The sequence below is a fragment of the Rhizomucor pusillus genome, assembly GCF_041956525.1.
Source record: "Rhizomucor pusillus strain CBS 183.67 unplaced genomic scaffold VTP01scaffold_1, whole genome shotgun sequence".
Lineage (NCBI taxonomy): Eukaryota > Fungi > Mucoromycota > Mucoromycetes > Mucorales > Lichtheimiaceae > Rhizomucor > Rhizomucor pusillus.
Genome location: NW_027192143.1, coordinates 1,041,616 through 1,061,787, shown reverse-complemented (window position 1 = coordinate 1,061,787; position 20,172 = coordinate 1,041,616). Strand labels below are relative to the sequence as shown.

The 20,172-nt window shown below is 45.5% G+C and overlaps 9 protein-coding genes across 9 annotated transcripts; 4 read left to right on the top strand and 5 right to left on the bottom strand.

The window, feature by feature from the left end:
• Positions 1-19: 19 nt before the first annotated feature.
• Positions 20-954, bottom strand: VTP01DRAFT_464 (uncharacterized protein; the record flags this gene model as incomplete). Its single annotated transcript, XM_069383343.1, has 5 exons — positions 20-211; positions 272-514; positions 588-688; positions 759-807; positions 865-954. 5 exons carry the CDS (start codon positions 952-954, stop codon positions 20-22), a joined length of 675 nt encoding a protein of 224 aa, XP_069244884.1.
• A 727-nt stretch (positions 955-1,681) lies between these two features.
• Positions 1,682-2,942, top strand: VTP01DRAFT_463 (uncharacterized protein; the record flags this gene model as incomplete). The annotated part of the gene is made up of 3 exons (XM_069383332.1): positions 1,682-2,071; positions 2,137-2,757; positions 2,823-2,942. The coding sequence occupies 3 exons, from the start codon at positions 1,682-1,684 to the stop codon at positions 2,940-2,942; spliced, it is 1,131 nt and encodes a 376-aa protein (XP_069244883.1).
• Positions 2,943-2,965: 23 nt separating this feature from the next.
• On the bottom strand, positions 2,966-3,768 carry VTP01DRAFT_462 (uncharacterized protein; the record flags this gene model as incomplete). Its single annotated transcript, XM_069383321.1, has 2 exons — positions 2,966-3,429; positions 3,498-3,768. 2 exons carry the CDS (start codon positions 3,766-3,768, stop codon positions 2,966-2,968), a joined length of 735 nt encoding a protein of 244 aa, XP_069244882.1.
• Positions 3,769-4,151: 383 nt separating this feature from the next.
• On the top strand, positions 4,152-5,765 carry VTP01DRAFT_461 (uncharacterized protein; the record flags this gene model as incomplete). The annotated part of the gene is made up of 1 exon (XM_069383310.1): positions 4,152-5,765. One exon carries the CDS (start codon positions 4,152-4,154, stop codon positions 5,763-5,765), a length of 1,614 nt encoding a protein of 537 aa, XP_069244881.1.
• Positions 5,766-5,887: 122 nt separating this feature from the next.
• Positions 5,888-10,196, bottom strand: VTP01DRAFT_460 (uncharacterized protein; the record flags this gene model as incomplete). Its single annotated transcript, XM_069383299.1, has 5 exons — positions 5,888-6,166; positions 6,228-6,370; positions 6,433-9,441; positions 9,504-9,804; positions 9,861-10,196. 5 exons carry the CDS (start codon positions 10,194-10,196, stop codon positions 5,888-5,890), a joined length of 4,068 nt encoding a protein of 1,355 aa, XP_069244880.1.
• Positions 10,197-11,159: 963 nt separating this feature from the next.
• VTP01DRAFT_459 (uncharacterized protein) lies at positions 11,160-11,566 on the bottom strand (the record flags this gene model as incomplete). Its single annotated transcript, XM_069383287.1, has 3 exons — positions 11,160-11,363; positions 11,434-11,478; positions 11,552-11,566. 3 exons carry the CDS (start codon positions 11,564-11,566, stop codon positions 11,160-11,162), a joined length of 264 nt encoding a protein of 87 aa, XP_069244879.1.
• Positions 11,567-12,037: 471 nt separating this feature from the next.
• Positions 12,038-14,278, top strand: VTP01DRAFT_458 (uncharacterized protein; the record flags this gene model as incomplete). Its single annotated transcript, XM_069383276.1, has 6 exons — positions 12,038-12,126; positions 12,183-12,771; positions 12,828-13,514; positions 13,576-13,888; positions 13,952-14,088; positions 14,153-14,278. The coding sequence occupies 6 exons, from the start codon at positions 12,038-12,040 to the stop codon at positions 14,276-14,278; spliced, it is 1,941 nt and encodes a 646-aa protein (XP_069244878.1).
• Positions 14,279-14,492: 214 nt separating this feature from the next.
• On the top strand, positions 14,493-16,994 carry VTP01DRAFT_457 (uncharacterized protein; the record flags this gene model as incomplete). The annotated part of the gene is made up of 15 exons (XM_069383265.1): positions 14,493-14,668; positions 14,730-14,794; positions 14,863-14,912; positions 14,981-15,020; positions 15,079-15,218; positions 15,289-15,367; positions 15,431-15,485; positions 15,546-15,588; positions 15,644-15,694; positions 15,755-15,840; positions 15,898-15,909; positions 15,976-16,060; positions 16,127-16,191; positions 16,247-16,308; positions 16,369-16,994. The coding sequence occupies 15 exons, from the start codon at positions 14,493-14,495 to the stop codon at positions 16,992-16,994; spliced, it is 1,635 nt and encodes a 544-aa protein (XP_069244877.1).
• A 119-nt stretch (positions 16,995-17,113) lies between these two features.
• VTP01DRAFT_456 (uncharacterized protein) lies at positions 17,114-19,985 on the bottom strand (the record flags this gene model as incomplete). Its single annotated transcript, XM_069383254.1, has 12 exons — positions 17,114-17,212; positions 17,270-17,359; positions 17,418-17,591; positions 17,651-17,844; positions 17,915-18,002; positions 18,069-18,194; positions 18,261-18,396; positions 18,447-18,546; positions 18,608-18,878; positions 18,931-19,506; positions 19,565-19,816; positions 19,866-19,985. 12 exons carry the CDS (start codon positions 19,983-19,985, stop codon positions 17,114-17,116), a joined length of 2,226 nt encoding a protein of 741 aa, XP_069244876.1.
• Between the last annotated feature and the right edge of the window lie 187 nt (positions 19,986-20,172).

Here is a 20,172-nt window from a genome sequence, read left to right as displayed (position 1 = left end):
GTTTCTTTTGTTCATACATTTATTTTAATTCAATTGTCTGAAATCCTTCCTCATCGAGATGCGCGCCGTTTCGAGTTTTGTATGATGCTGATGGATATGGTGGTTGTAACGTCGTAGTAGTAGTAGTAGTAGCAGCAGGACTTTGATCACCTGCAGGTGCTACAAGCTGATGTTTGGTTTTGACTCGATATAATACATAGGCAAATGCGATCTACAGATAGAGTGTTAGTCATTGATATCTCTAAAGAGAATTCGTATGTATAAGACTTGCATTGCTGGCAAGAGTGGCGATAGTGGTAATGGCTGCCCAGATGACAGACTCTTCCCAACGTCTTGAGCACTGGCTGAAGCACTCGCCGATGCAGTCTTCAGCCAAGATTTGACCGATGCAGCCAGTGACGAAACGGTCTTTAGCAACACAAAGTATTGTAAGATAGGCACAGCAAATGATAAATTCAAAAACTGTCAATATATAATAGATCCACCAGTTAATATTGAGTGACCGAAAGTGATTCTAGAATGGACACATAGTTGTTTCAGGATGTGCATATGCAAGCAATCGTAAAACCAGTATTTTTTTCTCTTACCTTGTACACGCTCCACGTTGCACAGACACTAACGATCATGAATAAAACGCTGAGAATACACGATGCATAGATAGTTGGCATGATGTATGAATCGATCAGTGCTAAGACGGCCAAGAACGATCAGTGCATATCCTTCTTTTTAGGAAATGGGAGGGAGACAACACTGCTTACGTGGCCATTCGTTGTCAAGACAGCCCCATGTCTCCCACAAAACTCTGATCTATGACACTGTGGTGTGAATAGTAAGGATGACCGCGGTATTGAGATAGGTACATACCACTTGGATGCCTGTTAATGTAGCTATGATGCGGCTGGGTTGTACATTTAGGCATTGTTGACGCTGTAGTGTGTAATTTTGGTGACCCATGGCAGATAGTCAGCAGATTCAACAGGTGTGTTTTAAGCTTTCGTGGCCTGCTGTCATATTTATAGCTGCCGCATTCGACATTCCTTGACAGATTTACATTTTGGCTGCCGTCAGTCTGTAGAATTTCGAACCGAAATAATATTAAAGAACAAAGGCACTGCTCTTAAACAACGCGCTATTTTGGAGTGTCTACGCACATACATACGTTAACTTTTTGTCCTACAAAGTAGTTAACATGCAAGGAAAAGGATGCATGCATAGCAGAACTGAGACTTACCTTTTAAATCGACCATAACAGAAAACATCCTTTGCAAAGGACTAAGGCCCAAATATGACGAGAATATATTCATGGCACGAGCCGTGAATACATCCAGCCATCAGGATATCCGTATTCTTGCAATTACGTGACGATAATGTGCTGACAATGGGAATCGAATGTGACCTCTGGTAGTCACTGATAAACATAATGAGTGCGCGTGCGTGCAGCTTGCGAGTTTGTAGCGCCACAGTACACGAAGCCACGCCAAGGCTGTATTTCTCCGCCCTCTGTGTCACCCTGCTGGGCAGGGTTTGTGCTGGAGGAAGAGGGTGCGAGAAGCACTTCCTTTTCTTTTTTTCCCCTTCTCTACACTCCCAACAGGCTGCATACCCTCTCCCCACGCAAGAAAAAAGAGCTTCTTTCCTTCCCTCTTCCCCTATATCCTCTCCTCTTTCCAAGTCTTTATCCATGGCGACAACCCCGGAGTCGTCAACGAAAGCCTATCAGTTCCCAACACAAGAGCAACACGAGCAACAGCGACCGCAGCCAGAAACGCCACAGACACAAAAGCAGCAGCAGCAGCAACAGCGAGCATCCATTTCATCCTTGCTTAATGAGAAACAAAGCATAGAAGAGTATTTACCCACTCCGGTGACTCCAGCCACTGTATACCCTCTGCCCACTGACGCCACATCCTCACCACAAGGCGCAACTACTACTACTACTACTACTACTACTACTACTGACAACGAAGGTGCTAGAAAGCCATATGCCTGCCATAAATGCAATCAAACATTTAGTCGTCCACATAATCTCAAATCACATCTCACCACCCATTCTTCAGAACGACCTTTTCTGGTAAGTGCCATATATAAATTTTAAGATCGGAAAAGAACCCTTAACCCCATTTTCTAAATTTATAGTGTGACATATGTCACCGCCTATTTCGACGGCATCACGACCTAAAACGGCACCGCCAATTACACACAGGCGAACGACCGCACGTCTGCTCCACATGCAACCGCTCCTTCGCTCGTCTCGATGCACTTAATCGTCACTGTCGAGCAGAAAAAGGAACAGCATGCAGCGGCATACAACGGAAAACGCTGCAACAACCACCTCCACCTCCACCATCAGCAGCAGCAGCAGTAGCATCGTCAGGCCCTTCCTCTCGTCCAGTCGTGCCGCAGCTCCACATTGCAAACCCAGCGTCGCAGCCTTTGAACAATGAATCTTATCCAAATCCACCCAACAGAAATCTGCTTCCATCGCCGGGCGCACTGCCACATTTGCCAATATCTGAAAGCACTAATTTGGTACCTATTCAAAAACTGCATCTTCCCGCTTCCCCAGGAGCATCCCCGACACCCACCGGCTCCTCTGCGTCGCGAATGCTTCCGCCACCGCAGCCACTGCGCTCTCTGGACTATTGGGAGCGCCTGGACCAGGAGAATAAAGCTCTTCGACAAGAGCTGGAATATTGGCGTTCCAAAGCCGAGATTTTTGATGCGATGCAATCTCAATTGCATGATTTGCAGGTAGAGGTAAGGAACACAAAAGCAAAACCCAATTCACACATTGTTTTGGCTGACTTTTTTATCTATCACAGAATAAAGTACTTCGGTCGCTGATCAAGGATTCTACACGTCAATCACAGGATGTTAAGGAGACTAGGAACGAAGAGGGCGTTGAGGAGAACAAGTCAAGGGGTGAAATGATTGAAAAATAAAATTTGGTGTGGTTGGCTGATCTTCACAGCGCGCTGTATCCACCTTCTATAGCTTCATCCTTGTTGAAGCAACCATGCAGATATGCAAACCCAGCGAGTACAAAGCAGGCAAACGCAACACCTATCATTGGGAGTCCAGGGCCCAGACTTGCTATCAGGTGTGGGTATGTCAAATTGAGCATCTGCGCGCCATTCTGATAGAGCACACAGGACTGTGCAATTAAAAGCAGTGCTAACACCGCAGCAGCCCATGCAAAAAAGCCGCGCGAATAGTGAGTATCTGGGAAGCGGTATCCCATCACGATTACAAGCAGTCCGATAACCAATGCCGCACCACTGCACAAGAGACACAGCACGGAGGCTGCAAACACTTTGGGATTGTGTACTGGATTGGGTGCCGCCAGCGGGTACAGGTCCTGATCCAGTTCAACCTCGTCTGTAAAAAGTTGCGGATACGTTTCGTTGAACATTGTCGCAATCACTACGTCTAGATAGGCACCGCAATTCTGTGTGAGCTTCCAGCATAGTTATTCATATGGCTTTGCAATCACTAACCAAATGGCGCTTGCATGACACCATCGTCTGTCTTGCATTCAGTGCGACCTTGATCATCGACGCAGTAACCTTGCCAGCTAACGTACAAAGCAAGGGACCCAGGAGGGTTATCGGTCAGTTTTACGAAATGAAGGCCTTTGCCGGAGGGATGGCGGCTGCCGACGAGACACAGTAGTGTCAGAAGAAAGCCGACAACAGAGAGCACTGCGCCAATGTAGTTGGTTCGTGAAGGCCTCAAAGGCAGCTCGAATTTGCCCTTCTTTTCAGTCATGGCCAGTTGAGATCCTGTCTCATATCCTACACTGCAGAGCTGTTAGATTTGGCCTCAGTTGGAAAAGGAAAAAAAATACGAGATTGCAGATCGTGTGTCACCTACAGGATCAGAAGAAAAATGCCTCGCACGTGCGAAATGCCGTTTTGCCTGTTTTGAACTTTTTGCCAAGAAAACCCAAATGATGCCTATCAGCTTTAAGTTTCAAGAAACTTGCTCTTAAGAGTGAAAAATGGCGGGAGGGTGGACCATCATCATCGTTGTGGGCTTGATGGTTACACATGCGCACGCAGAATCATCCTTCCCTGCTGCCTGAAATTGAGCGGGTGGGCTTCCGGTATGCGGCAACTCAGTTACCTTTGCTCCACCACGCATGTTTTTACATGTCGTCTCTGCTTGCCATCTTCCTGGTTGCCAACTCTACAGGTGGGCACCAGTTTGTGCTGAGCTATCCCCCTGATCCGCAAAGACCTACAGCCGATAAGGACTCTTTGGAGTATCCTGTTGTCCGACCAAAGAATGAGAGCAACACTTCTGACAATCACCGTCTACCACCCAACGCATCAGACGCTCAAGTACGGAAAGCTAACAGCAGCGACACTGGAAATACTCCCGCGGAATACAATGCATTTGCAGGGCGAGACTTTATCTTCAACATGGAGGTATCTTTTCTCGCTGACGCGCTGGCGCCTGAGCACCCACTTTGCAACCAAAAGTTCCAGCTCACGCTGGATGACTTGACATTCGTTGGTCACCCAGTGACCTTAAGCCAAGGCGATTCCAAAAAGCCCCAGATAAAAGATGAGCTATCTCCAGATAAGGAGAGACAAGGATCGCATATGACTCTTTTCCACGTTGTTTTCGTCATGTCACCTCCAGACCTGGAATTAAACGCCCAAACAGACGCCATGTACATGCACGTTGTTCGACGATACGCGTCTGCGTTGCAATACGAGCAACAACGATGTGGATACGTCTTTGCCGAAGTTGAAAATATCCTAGCTATCAAGGATGCCGGAGCGGCAAAAGGCACGCCCTACGACCAAGTCATGAAGAATATTTTGCAAGAATCATCGTTAGCACGGGATATTAAGGAGATTTACACGGCTATTTCGAGCGACAAGATTGCGCATGTCATCATCAACGACTTTATCGATCTTTCTTTACAATTCCCGCGTAATTCTCACTTGACGCAGACCGACCAAGCTTCTGCATCTCTCGTCGACATGTACAGCAGAGACGGAAATGAATTCGACCATTACCCTGTAATTTGTCCATATCACGCGCTGTTGCTGCTCGAAGATGCAGAAGAAGTACTCAAGAACATGCCTTTGGATGCGAGCCCGACGTTGGTGCAGTTGGTGCAGATTCTGACTCCTCGTCACAGCCTTCAGGAACTCCATTTGTTACTCGATTGCTCGCTTGCGCAGATATACCGGTTGGCCGCTCACCTCGTATATTGGCGCAAAGCAAAGTTAATACATGCAATCCATGCACGCAATGTATACGTTGTTTCTCCTGAAGCAAAATTAGAGGATTTGAATGCGCTTAATGCCGATTTTAAACTACATACCCCTCATCTAGAACTACCTATCTTGCTTTCCCAGCTATCCGTCGCCAAACCACTCCACCTAATTGCGCCCAAAGAACTGCGTGATCAGTACCTCGAAGCAATCACGTATCTAGTCCGCAAAGATATTGTCATACAACTCCACATGTTTCTCGTACTGCTGCGACCAGTCCAGCACCGTCCATCGTTCACGAGCTTGGAAGAGGAAGTATCGAGTGCTCCGTCGCCAAATGAGCGCGAACGATCACTGAAGATAACGGAAAAGGCTCCTAAAGAGATCGCTGATTTGTTCGAAAGGCTTACTATATATATGGATGGAAAACATCCGATTGAAGAAATCATGTACAGAGAAGGCGTATCTAGAAGACAGCTCGGGCTCGTACTCAAGTATTACAGGGACAGTATCGTCACCGTGTATCATTACTAATGATAGTAGTCAAAGGAGAAAAGAAAGAGAAATTAAAAACATGTACATTAAAAGGGTATGAGCTTGGGATTGATTACTTGGTTCACAGAAAAGGTGCAATATACGATGTAATAGAGGAGGGCTTAAACTGGGGTTCTACGGTGCTGGTAGTGGTGATGTTGCTTTTCAAGTTTCGATACATGATGTTTGCCGTTGCAGCACATGCGTACATCTTCCAATGCTTCGTCCTCGTCATCATCTTCTTCTACAATAGAGCTCCCACCAGAATGCAAGGAGCTTTGTAAACGCTGGAAACTTGGTTTGCGGAATATGGATGCAGGAGGAGCAGTAGATAGAGAATCTGAAATGTCCCGCTCGCGCTTCTCGCTGCCGTTAGCTCGTGCAATCAAATAGGAGAGAGCCTAGAGAAAGATAATTTACATCGGCCATTTACGAAGATGTAATGTTCCTGTGGGATGTTACCTCGTGCCATACTTCGTGGCGTGACATGTCAGGGGCGGTAATTTTGATCTGTCTGTTGCTTGTCTGAATCAACAGACTAACGTTGGGCAAACCAGGCGGCTGCTGTGAATTATCTGGCACGGTTGTAATGTTTTCAATGTATGCTAAAACGTACGATTCGGTGAATACGACAAATTTGGGTAGATTTCAATATACTTGTACACACCATTCTTTGCCTTGGATTCCTTTCCATCAGTACCAGGTGCATGAGGACCCCAGTACAATGTGCGCGTGTACGGATGGATCCAGAAGAACCGGCGATGCCTGCGCTCGGATAATCCATTACCGACAGCTTTGCGGGTATATTTCCACATCCAGTCGCCAATCATAGTCTGCGTGATAAGTGCAATTGCATTTGGATCAGTGAGGCTGTTTGCTGTTCTTGCAGCTGCATCAATTTGAGACGAAGTCAGAGAAGGACGACGCTCAATGGTTGAGGCACCGCTGGATATGCTGTCCGATCCACGTCGCTCGTCGAATCGCCGGCTGCTGTATGTTGTCGATTGCGAGCTGACAAGAGCCGTACCGAACCGGCTTTCGGAAGCGCTGGATACAGAAAGAGCACGTGAGCGAGTTGAAAGTGCCTTGTTCAACAGCGAAGAAGGTGCAGGGCTGGTAGGGCGAGGCGGTGGGATCTCGGGCGATGAGGGTGGATACACTGTGACACTACCAATCTGTTTCAGTTCTTCCAGACGCTTGCGATACTCTGCCACAGCTGCCTCAACCATCGCCTCTGCTTCGGCGCGAGTAAGCAAATCCGATCGAGATCCTGCCGATTGTGTATCCGCGGGTGGAGAGCTGTGGACTATCGATGGTATCAAAGACATGGACTGCACATTTTCGGTAGCAAACGTGGGTGGATGAATATTCGATTCGGATGCAGAAGCGCGCATTGATCCATCAGCCGCATTCTGTGAATTTGTTCCAGATGTAGCTTGTGCAATGATAGCTGCACCAGCCATAGAAGCATGCGCGCCTGCCGTTTCTGTGTTTGTGCCATGAGATATTCCTCCAAAGCCTGCGCTTTGTGGGATGTGAGGATGGTTGTCAGACGAAAGCATGGATGATTTACTGGCGACTGTTCCTGTGGAGAAAGTATCCAATTGACCTTGTTGTTCGCGTGGTTGGTTTGAATGGAATGTAATGGATGAGGACTGCACAGGGTCCTCTCGTAAAGTTATAGAATTGCTGATATCTACCGATCTGTCGGATCTGGCATTGTTCTGTTTAAAGTCTTCAGTGCTCGATGGTACCGGTGTAATCTCGCAGGATGCTTCCTTCTGCGAAGCTACACCCTGCTCGCCTGCTGATGCTGGTGCTGTGTCCTTTTGCGCGCTCTGGTGTACATGATCGATAACAGCTGAGGTTGCTTGAGCAGAGCCGCTGTGCTGTACTGCCTTGAGGGTAGCTTCTGCCCAATTGTCATTTGCTCTTAGAGAGTATCGTTTGATATCCTCATAGCTCATGGATACTGCGTTAGACGGAACTGGCGACATATGTTCTGTTGACAAGACTGCTGCCTCCGATGCTCCGGCGTTGGACGCAGATACCAAAGTAGCATCCTGCAACTGAACGTGTTCCTTGGGAGCATAATTGACAGATTCTAAGGTAGCATCGCGCAACGTGTTACGTTTCAATGGTTCTAGGTTCACAGAATCCAAAGCAAAGTCCTGGAATGATCCTCGCTCGGCCGGAGTCACGCTCACAGACTCCAAAGTTGCATCGTGTAAAGTATTGCGCTTTGCTGGCGATACGTCTACAGACTCCAGTGTGGCTTCATGCAAAGTATTGCGCTTCATGGGTGTGACACCGACAAACTCTAGCGTGGCATCCTGCAAAGTATTACGTTTTGTTGGCGACGAGCTTACAGTCTCCAAAGTAGCCTCATGCAGAGTGTTTCTCTTTACAGGCATGGCGCTCATGCTGGGTATCCGTACTGTTTGTAGAGATGGAGACGTATCCGATGTTTGTATAGACGATTCCACAACCGTACTAATTGTTCCGTCGGTTTGCGTGGCAGCATCGGTGCGCTGAGCCGGAGAAATTGATGCTTGAGCGCTTTGGTCGATATACTCAACTGTTGCTCCTGCACCGGATGATACTGCTGCCGTTGCCTGTTTTACATCTGCTTGAGCAAGTTCGGCACCTAGCGAGGTCATGGATGAAGACGACAAATGCTCTCTCTCGGCAACTTGGGCTAGCTGATCACCCAAGGAAAGCACATGGTTTTGATTGCCCTCGGCTAGCATAAGCTGATCATCCAGTGTTTGTAATCTCTGTTGGCTCTTGGACAGTTCAGAGGACAAGGTCGTAAAACCTGCTGCGTTAACATTCTGTTCTTCCTCCTCTGCATCCGTCGAGACTTGGCTGTCAGAAATTTCCTCTTCTTCAATCCATTCCTCGTCGTTTTCTCCTTCCTCTTGCCGTCGGCTACCAACTGCACGTGCTTTTCGAGCTGCTGTGCGACGCTTCTTTTTATGCTGAGATCTACGTGGAGTTCCTTCAGCTGCACCTCGTCCGCCAGCATCCACCCACATTCGAGGGTCGTTTTGCATCTGCTCAATAGTCTCCTGCGACTCAGCAAGCAGTTTCTTGAGCTCGAACTTTTCGGTTTTTTCGCGGTGCAATGTACTTCTTAGATTAGAAACCATTCGGTGGGCGTGTGCCAAGGATGTTTTGAGCGTCTCAACTTCGAGCATTTGGTTTCCTCCAGAGGTTTGCCGCGGGGAGGATGGTGGAGACGCCTTCGGGCTTGCATGCTCTTTGTCAGACGTGTCGGGAGACGCAGAGTCTATCCTGTCGGTCTTGGTAACAACTTGTAGATCAGACATGCTCCGCTTATTGATTCGAGTCTGTGCTTTAGCGATAGCAAGTTCGGACATGAGAGTCTCAATTTGCTTGGCTTGATCGACTTTTTCTCGCTGTAACCCAGCAGCGTGGCGACGTATAAGCGACATATCATGCTCGTGGCGCGTCTTCATGTCTTCAATGGTTTGATTCAGCTTTTCCTCCTTGTCCCGCATTCGTTCCATCTCTGTACTGAGGTCATTGACATGTTTCATCAACCGCGCTTGCTCTGTACTCATTCTATTGAGGTTCTGCTGCAACTCGGTGACATTCATGGTCAGCTCTTGCTTTGCAAGCTCCAGGTTCCATGTGTCCTCCTTTAACCTCTCTACAAAATGGAAATTTGCCTTAGTTTGGAAATCCAATGTCCTTCCATCTACATTTGCTTGCCTTCGTTTTCTTCTCTCTGCCGTAACTGCTTGGCCATAGCTTCTGCAGCGCGCTCTAGATCAGATTTTTGGATTTCGAGCTGGCTCAGCAGCTCCTCCTTTTCCTGCAACAAGGCCTGCATCTTGCGCACTTCCAGCAGCAAGCCTTGGCCAATTTCTGTGGCAAATTCGATATCGGTATTGCGTCGGTCAGCATTCGGTACCTTGGACCGGCGTTTTGTCGGCGTGGAGCCTGAGGGCGGCGGTGGTAAAGGTAACAGAGAATCCTGTAATAGAGATGATGACTGGGTGGGCATCGGTGCCTAAAAGGAGTGTTCAGGGGCATTATCCTTTCTGCGTTCATAGAAAGTGTCCTTACTCTGGGAGAGCGATAGTTGTTGAGGTCGCGTTCCAAATTACGTAGTTTTTCGAGTGTTCCAGGTGCCAAGTCGTGCTGCTGCCTGCGCTCAAGGTCCCGTAGCCTCTTTCTGACTTGACTGATTTGTCTTGTAAGCACGTTTTTTTCAATTCCGCTGGTCGTCTCCTCTAAACGTTTCTCGTATTTGGCAAGGTCTCGCTCAAGCTGCTGCTTCGAGGTGCTGTATGTTGAAAGGGAAGTTGAACTTGAAGGTGTAGGCAACACCACTGGAGCAGAAGGTGTGCTGCTGGGCTGCCCTGCTGGTGTTGACAATGACGGCTTCGGTGTTGGCATCATACTTTTAAGGGTATCGTGATCACTTGCAAGAAGCCCAAGATTACTTGTTGAGCTTATCAGCTAAAGAGAGAGAGAGAAAAGCGTGGTTACTCGTAGGAATTTGTGAGGGGGCAACTTGGCACAGTTTGTGTCAAGTGCGAGGGCAAAAGGTAAACAAAAGGAATGTAGGTGGAAGGAACAATTGGGGGAGGACCTGGGTCTCGCGGTCAGCAATGTCAAATTGCAGAGGTTACACAGAACCTGAAATTGACAATTCATAGAGGAACACGCGAGGAATATCATCCCGTCCACAAAGAGGTTTGAACTCTGCAACACAACAGATATGCCCTTACATGGGATGTATATTATACGCTATGGATTCAGCAAAAGTGATAAAGGAACCGACCATTTTGACTCTGAATGTACGATTCTGCATGATGTATGTAGATAGCTGGTTCAGATAACTTCGGTCTACAGAGCCTGTGGTCTCGTGGCAGGGTCATTTGTTCTAAATATTTTCCATAAATCGATGCAACGATAGAAAATCTATTTTTATTGCTTCAGCGTAACCATTCGTGCTGCCTGCCCACCTTGTAGTTGATCTATCACCACATAGTAGACATATATTATTTACTCAACGATGGCCAACTTCCAGTCGTTTTACATCCTGCCTATTGCTATCTGCAGATTATGTTACGTTTGCAGAATACTGATCTTTTTTACCTTCGAGCTTCTTTGGCATGCCATGTTTGCTTTCAAAGTCAACTCTGCAAAGCGATCTCTTGAGGAAAGGAAATACATAGCGTGATAGTGATCCAAGCTAAGACATGTATTTAAAAAGGTTAAAAACATGACAAGAACGAAAAAGACAGCAGCGAAATGTCACTTATTTCTTTCATGAAGAAGAAAAAAAGGATAAACACAGAGAAACGAGCAATTGTTAAGGGATAAGAGATACAAAAGACTTTATGCAGACTACTCGCTTCAGGGATCAAATATGTCAGGAATGAAGAACGCAAGTCGTACCAATAAGGTCGTTGATATAAACTTACCAGCCCATCTAATAGCTATGGACAGCTTTATAGCTTTCTTCATCGACAACGGTCGAGATCCGAGGTCGCCGGTATGCATGTAAATCTTCAGAATACGACGCATATTAATCGCGCCGATAACATCGCGCTCCAGTATCTATAAGAAATAGCTTTTATGTATTTATCCATATCCACGGTTCAATAACGATAACTAATTAATAACATACCAGAGGTCCACCAGCGTGGTTATTGCATTGCTTCAAGCTATGCACCTGTTCGCCCGGAGAGTTTTAGATCAAAAATATTTTCTATGTATTTGCGACATATTCTACAATGCAAGCTTACCAGTTTGAGTTGCATTAAGGTATTCGCTTGCCAGATACATCATCCTTGTACAATATCCTTTTTCTTCCTCTTCTTCCTGATGCTATGATTGTCCTATATCTTCTTTCCTAATCAAATTTAACATCCTATCTGAAAGGGACACTGTAGTGGCATCGATCGAGATATTGCGGCTCGTAAACGAGAAGATCTACATTAAAATATGTCACCAACGGCTGGTGATCGAAACTGCGAACCAACCTCATTCTGAACTTGTCTACATATTGGCAAATAGATTGTCTTGCTAGGCTCTTGGCAAAATTCTAGGATTGAATGACTAGTATCCAGTAAATTCTCTCAATATGCAAGTCCTCCACATACTTAAGTTATTCGATGGATTCGTCGCCTTATTTGACCACAGCTGGATGCTGGCTGTGAAACTTGCCTCAGCGGAATGCAGCAGTGCACCAATTTCGATTCTCTTCCACCAAACCCTTCTCCTCACACCTGATGCCGCGTTCGCCAGACCGGTATCGCTACCGTGAGCGTAGTCGATCGCGGTCACCATATAGTGATCGAAGCTCACGAAAACATTCAAAGTATGTTTACTATCTATCTTGTCAATCTGAATGTTTGCGCTGACACGATCTTTAAGACATAAGCGTCGATCTCTTTCACCCGACGATCGACCTCGTAAGCACAAAAAGCACAAAAAAGAACGAAAACGGGATTACAGTGACGAGTCTGAGGAAGAGGAAACTTCGAGATCTAGTCCAGCACTTGACAAGCTAGGCTATTCGAACGTGAACAACCCGTTCAACGACATCAATCTAGAATCGAAATTCGTATGGTCCAAAAAGAAGGAACGGGACCGGAAACTGTTTGGCAAAGATGCATCAGAGATCAAGAAACGGGAATCAGAGCGACGACGAGAGACAGAGGAGGAATTGGCAAAGCTAAACAAACGTCGTGCAGAACGAGAGATAGAGATGCAGTTACGTGAGGAAGAACAAACACGACAGAGGCGTGAGGCCGAGCTTGCTCAAATGGGTGATTGGCAAGCAAAGGAAGAAGAATTCCACTTGGAGCAAGCCAAACGAAGAGCAGAAATCCGGATAAGAGACGGTCGAGCGAAACCTATCGACATTTTGGCAATGAATTTGCGCTTAGCCAACGAACCCGACAAAGTAGAGAACGATGTGGAGTTAGAAGTGGATCTGGATGAACCTTACAACATTTTGAATGCAAGTATCTTGAAAATAGAACGAATCTAGTATATTGACTAACGAGTTGAATATAGAATCTGTCTTTAGAGGAAACGGAAGAACTTCATCAAGACATCCAAATGCATTTAAAGCTGGAGAAGAACGAAAAAACATTGGAATTTTGGCGCGCTATGATTGTCGTTGCAGATGACCAGCTCAACAAACTTAGGGCAGATCCCTCTCAGCGTCTTGCAACAGGTGTTTCAGATGACGTTAAACGAGACGTATATCGCGTACTTTCTGGGAAAACCTACGCACAGTTGACGGTTCTTCAGGAAGGAATTGTGAAAAAGCTGCAATCCAACAACCCTGTGGATGTCGACTATTGGGAAAACCTCTTGAAGGAGCTGGTCGTTTACAAAGCAAAGGCCAAACTCAACGATATGCATCAAGAGCTTCTATCCAAGCGTTTGGAACAGCTACGTAAACGTCAACAGGAAGAGGCTCAAAAGGTGCAAGAAGAGTTGCGCAAAGTTCTTTATGAACAAGAGGTGCAAGTTCATGGACAAGGTGTTGGGCCGGGAGAAGGCATACAGACTGAGCCTGTTGATCAGACGATGATGGAGCAACAGGATGCTGCTTTCGAGAAAGAAGCACAAGCTGCGGAGGATACTGCCGTGCAAACATATGAGCGCTCAATGAGCCCTGAACCTTTGTCGCAGCTCGGTAGAGATGATCGAGACGCACCAATAATAGACCCTATGGATGATCTCCGAGAATTGGTATGTATCAATCACGATAATTAAGTTGCGACAATGACAGGAGGCTGATGGACTTTAATAGATGGAACACAGGCACAGAGTTCTGTCACGTAAAATTATACCAAGGAAAAGAGCTCCTCAACCGAAACCTGCGGCCGAGAAACCAGAGGACGATTCTGTTGCATCTGTGGTGTTGTTTGAACAGGAAGCTGCCAAGGGAGTTGATGAAGATGAAGATATTTTCAACGCTGAAGCAGAACTTGCCAAGCAAACTTACCTTTGGCAAGACAAATATCGTCCGAGGAAGCCACGGTATTTTAACCGTGTTCACACTGGATACGAATGGAACAAATACAACCAAACACACTATGACCTGGATAACCCGCCACCGAAAGGTAAGTTCATCGGTGGAGATTCACGTTTGCAACAGTAGCTGACATCAAATCGAACTACTACAGTCGTGCAGGGCTACAAGTTCAATATTTTCTATCCTGACTTGATTGATAAATCCCAAGCACCCACCTACTTTATTGAGAAAGATCCCGAATCCAATGAAACGGTTTTGATTCGCTTCCGAGCAGGTCCGCCGTATGAGGTAAGCTTCGAGGGGCTAATGCGCAGCAACCTCTTTTGAAACCGATATTAACCTTGCAATGTAGGATATTGCCTTCCGTATTGTCAACCGAGAATGGGAATACTCGCACAAAAAGGGATTCAAATGTAGTTTCGATCGGGGAGTGCTCAGCTTATGGTTCCACTTTAAACGACAATTCTACCGGAAATAAAGTTTTACCGCTATTCAAACACGGAACCAATTGCCTGGAACACCGTCATTTTGTGCAATTTGCATGATCGTCGATTTGTGCGATCGTTGAGATCCGCTTCTTTTTCCAATTTTATATCTCAAAAGTGTTGTTGTTGTTGTTGCCACGAATAGTTCCTCTCTTTTCTCGCACTCCACACACGAGGGTATTCGCTGTAAAATCCAGTGTCCGAATAATGAGCATGGCTGTGGCAACCGAGCATACCTCGACAACCACCCATGCCCTTGTCAAGCGAGAGAATGGTCTAGTCGAAGCAGTCGTGATGAACGAAGAAGTTGATGTCAGCAAGATCGTACAGACCACTTATGCACATCCGAATCCAAGAGAATTCAAAGGACGTATCGGCTACGCGCAAGTATTCATTTTTCTATACAATGTATTTGCGGTCGTTAACAGACAATTCATCTTTCAGCTGTCTTAATACGGTTTTGAGAAACCAGAAACCTCCTGTGTTTTGCTCCAGGACCTGCCGGTTGGGTACATCCTTCAGAATTGCTCATCAGACGTTTGATTGTATGCTGAGAACCACATTCTTCGACATTTAGATACCATCAGACAAAAGGGCATGGATTTTCTCAAAGAGCTTGGATTGCAGGTAAATTTTTGTGGATGCGAGCAATCTTCTCCATCGTCATATTTATCATGCTATTACTATTTGTCTAGAATTTGCGTGACTTGAAGACGCTTATTGAATGGAATGAAGGTAATGTGTGCCGCTGTTTTCAAAAGGAATGAGTGGCTGACAATGTTCTGGATATCAGCGCATGGGATCAAATTTATGCGGATATCCAGCGAATTATTCCCTTTTGCCAGCCATGACACCGTTGGATATTCTTTGGAATATGCCAAGGATGAGTTGAAACAAGTGGGCGAGTTGGCCGCCAAGTATAATCATCGCCTTGTAAGTAACGTCAATGTTGCCCAACTTTTAGTGCATTCGTTTTGCTGAATCATACTTTGCACATCCTCAGACTACGCACCCAGGACAATATAATCAGCTTGGCTCTCCGAACCCCACGGTTGTTGCAAGAACGATCAAAGATTTGACATGTATGTACTATTGCGGAAGATTTATTAGATCTGTGAGGATTACAGGTTATTAACACCTTTTAGATCATGCATCTATGTTGGACTATATGGGTTTACCACCGGATTCGATCATGATAATGTATGTACCAAATACAATACCATTCTTCTGCTAGTAATACTAAACTTCTTTTGCGTACAGTCATATGGGCGGCGTTTACGGTGACAAGGAAGCTGCAATGTTGGTAAGTACGAACATGAGGCGTACATGGATACCGTGTATAACCATTGATTCTCTAGCGTTTCGAGGAAAACTACAAGAAACTACCTGAACAGATTAAACGCCGTCTGGTAGTTATCGTCATACAAACAATATATATGTACGTAGATGGGCTGACGATCATTCTATAGGTCCTCGAAAACGATGAATTAGGGTATTCTGTTAGCGATTTGCTACCAATCTGTCAGAAATTAGGTATACCCCTCGTACTCGATTGGTAAATTGATCACGTCGTTTCTGCTATTTTTTATATAATACTGACATGTTTTTTAAGGCACCATTATAGGTAGAAGTTGAACGCACGAAAGAGATTCGCGATGCAGGAATTTTACTAACAACAACATTTTAACAGCATAAATCCAGGAACTATTGAATATTTGCCCGATATTATCCCAGCTATCAATGAGACATGGACACGAAAGGGTCTCAAACCGAAGGTATGCTATACCCTATCAATCCTTGCTTATTCCATCATGGTTACCAACAGTATCTTCTCTGCGTAGCAACATTATTCTGAATCGCGGCCTGGAGCATTCTCGGCAATGGAGAGAAGGGCGCACAGTGATCGGTAAGTGTATGGGAAAACCAACCATTGCAAAGGCTGCTAACGCCTTAACTATTAGCGTCGTTAATTTGCCACCGGTAACTGATGATGTCGATCTTATGATTGAAGCTAAAGATAAAGGTAAATCTGAGCATTTTCATTTTGTAATTTGACACAACTCAACTTTATGTCTTTCCAAAGAGCAAGCTGTATTTCAACTTTACAAGCTATATGACTTACACCCCGTCGACGATGAAGTATGGGTAGAAGCTGGTCCGTTCAAGCCCAAAGAAAGGAAAACTCGGAAGCGTAAAGTCAAGAAAGCGGAAACCGTAGCAGATGAAGAAGAGGAGATAGAAGCACCCATAGATGAGAGCAACTATGCCAGTGAGGCTTTAAACATGCTGCGCAGGTCACGGAGAAAAACGGAGCAAGTCTCGTACCGGGAAGTCGATGTCGATATTGACTTGGAAGAGTCGGTGGAAGATGTTGCTCCTCGTAAACGCAAAAGAGAAACTAGAAAAGATGCAGATGTTGGTAACGATAATGCCACTGAAGCAGCGACAACGCGCAAGAAAACTTTGAAAGCAAGGAAGAAGGTTCAGATGGGAAACGAACAACACCACTCCAAGAGGAAGGCTGCAAAAGCTTCAGTCGTCAAAAATGCAGTAAACGGTACAAATAACGTACCAAAACCCGCGAGAGCCGCAAGTCCTGCTAGGAAGCGTACAAAGCCTACCTCAGGTCAAGAAAATGAAAACCTGAAAGATCTAGAAGGGCAATCAGGGGAGGCGCTCGGAATTTGCAAGAAAAAGAGCATATTATAGAGCCTGTGAAGCACAAAACGAAGAGAAGTACGAAGGTGAAATTCACAAAATAGAATTATATGTGACGTTAACGATATATATAAAATGCTTTCATGTATTCAATCATTCAATTGTTTAATTTAATATGTATGTTGTACTGTGTTTTTGTACATGTTAACGGATTCTATTGTCAGAGAAGGTGGTATCGTAGTTAAAGATGCATCAAAATTTTCCCTCGTCTGTAATATCCCATTATCAATGTATGTCCAGCAGATAATACAGCTAATAGCACTTACCACGTAATCAGCTCCATGCATACGGCGAAGCGCCATCATCGCGGCTTCCCTGCACACATTTTGTAGATCGGCACCGGTGTACATTTCCGTCTTTTCATAGGGCAAATCAGAAACATTTCTCTGATTTTGATGCATGCAAGATACACACCTTTGATGCAATATTTTCCAAGTCTACATCGTCCGCAAGTGGCATATGTCTTGTATGAATTTTCAGGATCTCTAGACGAGCCTTTTCATCCGGAGGAGGGACGTATACAAGTCTATCGAAGCGTCCCGGGCGCAGCAGCGCTGCATCTAACATATCTGGCCGATTAGTAGCGCCCTTTTATACAATGGTGAGTGTAATTAATCGTCGCAGATAGTATTACAAAGTCGTCGTACCACAATAAGGACTGAACCTGCAGTTTCTACGCCATCCATTTCGTTCAAAAGCGTTGAAAGTACTCTTTCCTGGACACTGTCGCCGCTGCTGGAACCACCGCTACCCATATTTCTTTTTCCAACGATAGCTTCAGTTTCATCCAAAAATATGATTGCCGGGGCAGACGCCCGTGCTTTCTGAAAGGTCGTGCGTACTATAGCGAGAATTTGTTTTGTTAGGTCAAGAGGTATCTAAGCCATAAAGTGGATTGTTATGTAGCTTACTTGTCTTCTCAGAATCACCCACGAATGGTGAATAAAGCTGTGCTCCATTTATGGATAGAAATGCCGCCCCGGAAGTGGATGCAATCACCTAAGCAATATATCACGAATGATTAGATATATTCTATTGACCACGATGCTGTTTTAGGAGCCTCACCTTAACAAGAGTTGTTTTGCTACAACCAGGTGGACCGTAAAGCAAAATACCCCGTGGCGGTTTCAAGCCAAGGCGTGAGAAGCTCTCTTTGTGCACAATCGGCCACTCCACTGCTTGTTTCAGTTGCTAAATGGGAAAAAAGCAATGTTAGTTATGTGCAATGTACTGATGATTTAGAATATATATATATACCCTTTTAACGGTTTCAAGTCCTCCAACATCTCCCCAATTGGTCTTGTCAACTTGTACTTGGAATCCCCGCTGCATTGATGGTCCCACTGCAGAAAATGCTTTCTTAAAGTCTTCCAAGCATACCGACACATTCTCTCTAAAGACGATATTAAGTAAATCGTTGCTGATAGCTGCGACTTTACTTACAAGCTAGAAATAGAACGACGCAGGGCTTGCATGGCTGCCTCTCTACAAACAGCTGCAATATCAGCAGCGACGTATCCGTTCGTTGCTGATGCGAGCATGTCTATGCGCCAAAATTTAGAGACGAGACTTGAATGTAATTGTCAATAGTGTCTCGTGTTTACCTTCGTTCACAGATTTTCTATCAATTGGGATGCTCTGTAAACTTGCAGTAAATAATGCTTTGCGAGTCTGAAAATCAGGAGCATCTATGGATATCTCGCGATCAAATCGCCCAGGACGTCTGAGCGCTGGATCGATTGCGTTCGGTCGATTTGTAGCTGCAACGATAATTAGACGCCCTCTGGATTGCATGCCATCCATTAATGTCAAAAGCTGTGCCACAACTCTGTTTTCGTGCGATTGTGCTTTTTCACGATGCGGTGTCAAAGCATCCTTCAAATGCAGTCAGAATATGCTATGATATCGATATGATCGAACGACTTACTATTTCATCGATGAAAAGAATCACAGGAATATCCTTACGCGCAGCAGCCTCTTGAGCCTGCCTAAACTTGATCCGAAGCTTTTCTTCGCTTTCACCAATGTAAGGTCCGTATATCTCTGACCCTTGCAGGATGAATAACTGTGCACCGCAAGCGCGAGCAACAGATGACACCAAAAATGTCTTGCCAACGCCTGGAGGTCCATATAAGAGGATGCCTTTCGGGCATTCGATACCTAGCTTTTCGATGTGTTCCTTGTACATGAAAGGATAACTGACAACTTGGTATAAAGCATCGTAGGCTTTTTCGAGACCTGTCGGCTTTTCGGTTTTTGGCAAAGACAAGGAAAGAGTTTCAATAGATCTCATCAATCCATCGATGCTTTGGTTCTGATCGACAGTGTCCTCTTTTTCATAATTGGTGCACAGCAGCGTCAGACGCGTTGCTCTCGTAATAAGTACAGGCGTGTTATCTGGTTGGGTCGAAAGTACGCGTGCTTGCAGCACCGAGAACGGATTTTGACTGGCTAAGATTGATCCAGGGCGCACAAGAATGCCTTCACAGAATTGTTTGATGCACTTCATGCTGTTTAGCAATACATTTACTTTTCAAACAAATGAATCAATTTGCGTGTACCTCTTGCTTCATATGAGCTGTACCATCCTCGAAAACAAATGCTAGATCGCGTTTCTGCGCTTCTTCTGAAATCCCTTTCTTTATACTGACTGTAAGCGTTGCTTCCAAAGCGATCTGATATACTCGTACTGGCACGACTTTTGACGACGGTGCGTCTGTCACATTGTTGTTGCTCGCTTCGATTCTCAGGAAATTGTCAGCTACGACCTGATCGTCTGGCAAATCTGCGGGCCATACACGACAATATGATTTCTTCCAAAAGTCAGATCAGAAGCATAAACTTAATAACATGAGACCATACATTGCCACGATCATCAGCGATCTCTGCCCAGTCACCGACTTTGACGCCGTGTTTACTCAGGTTTTGAAACGACACACGTGCGTTAGCCGGTTGTCGACTCGGTGACCATATCACTCGCATAAGCTTTGAGAATTGAAAGGAGAATAAGAAGCCACTAGAGAACCTCCGCCATTTCTGCGCATATATCGGTTGACATGAATTGCCGCAGGAACATTGATCGACATTGATGATTATGAATGATATATGCGGGGAGGAAAAAGGCAAGTGGATGGAGAGAGTATGGATCCTACATTGTTGTCGGTTCAAT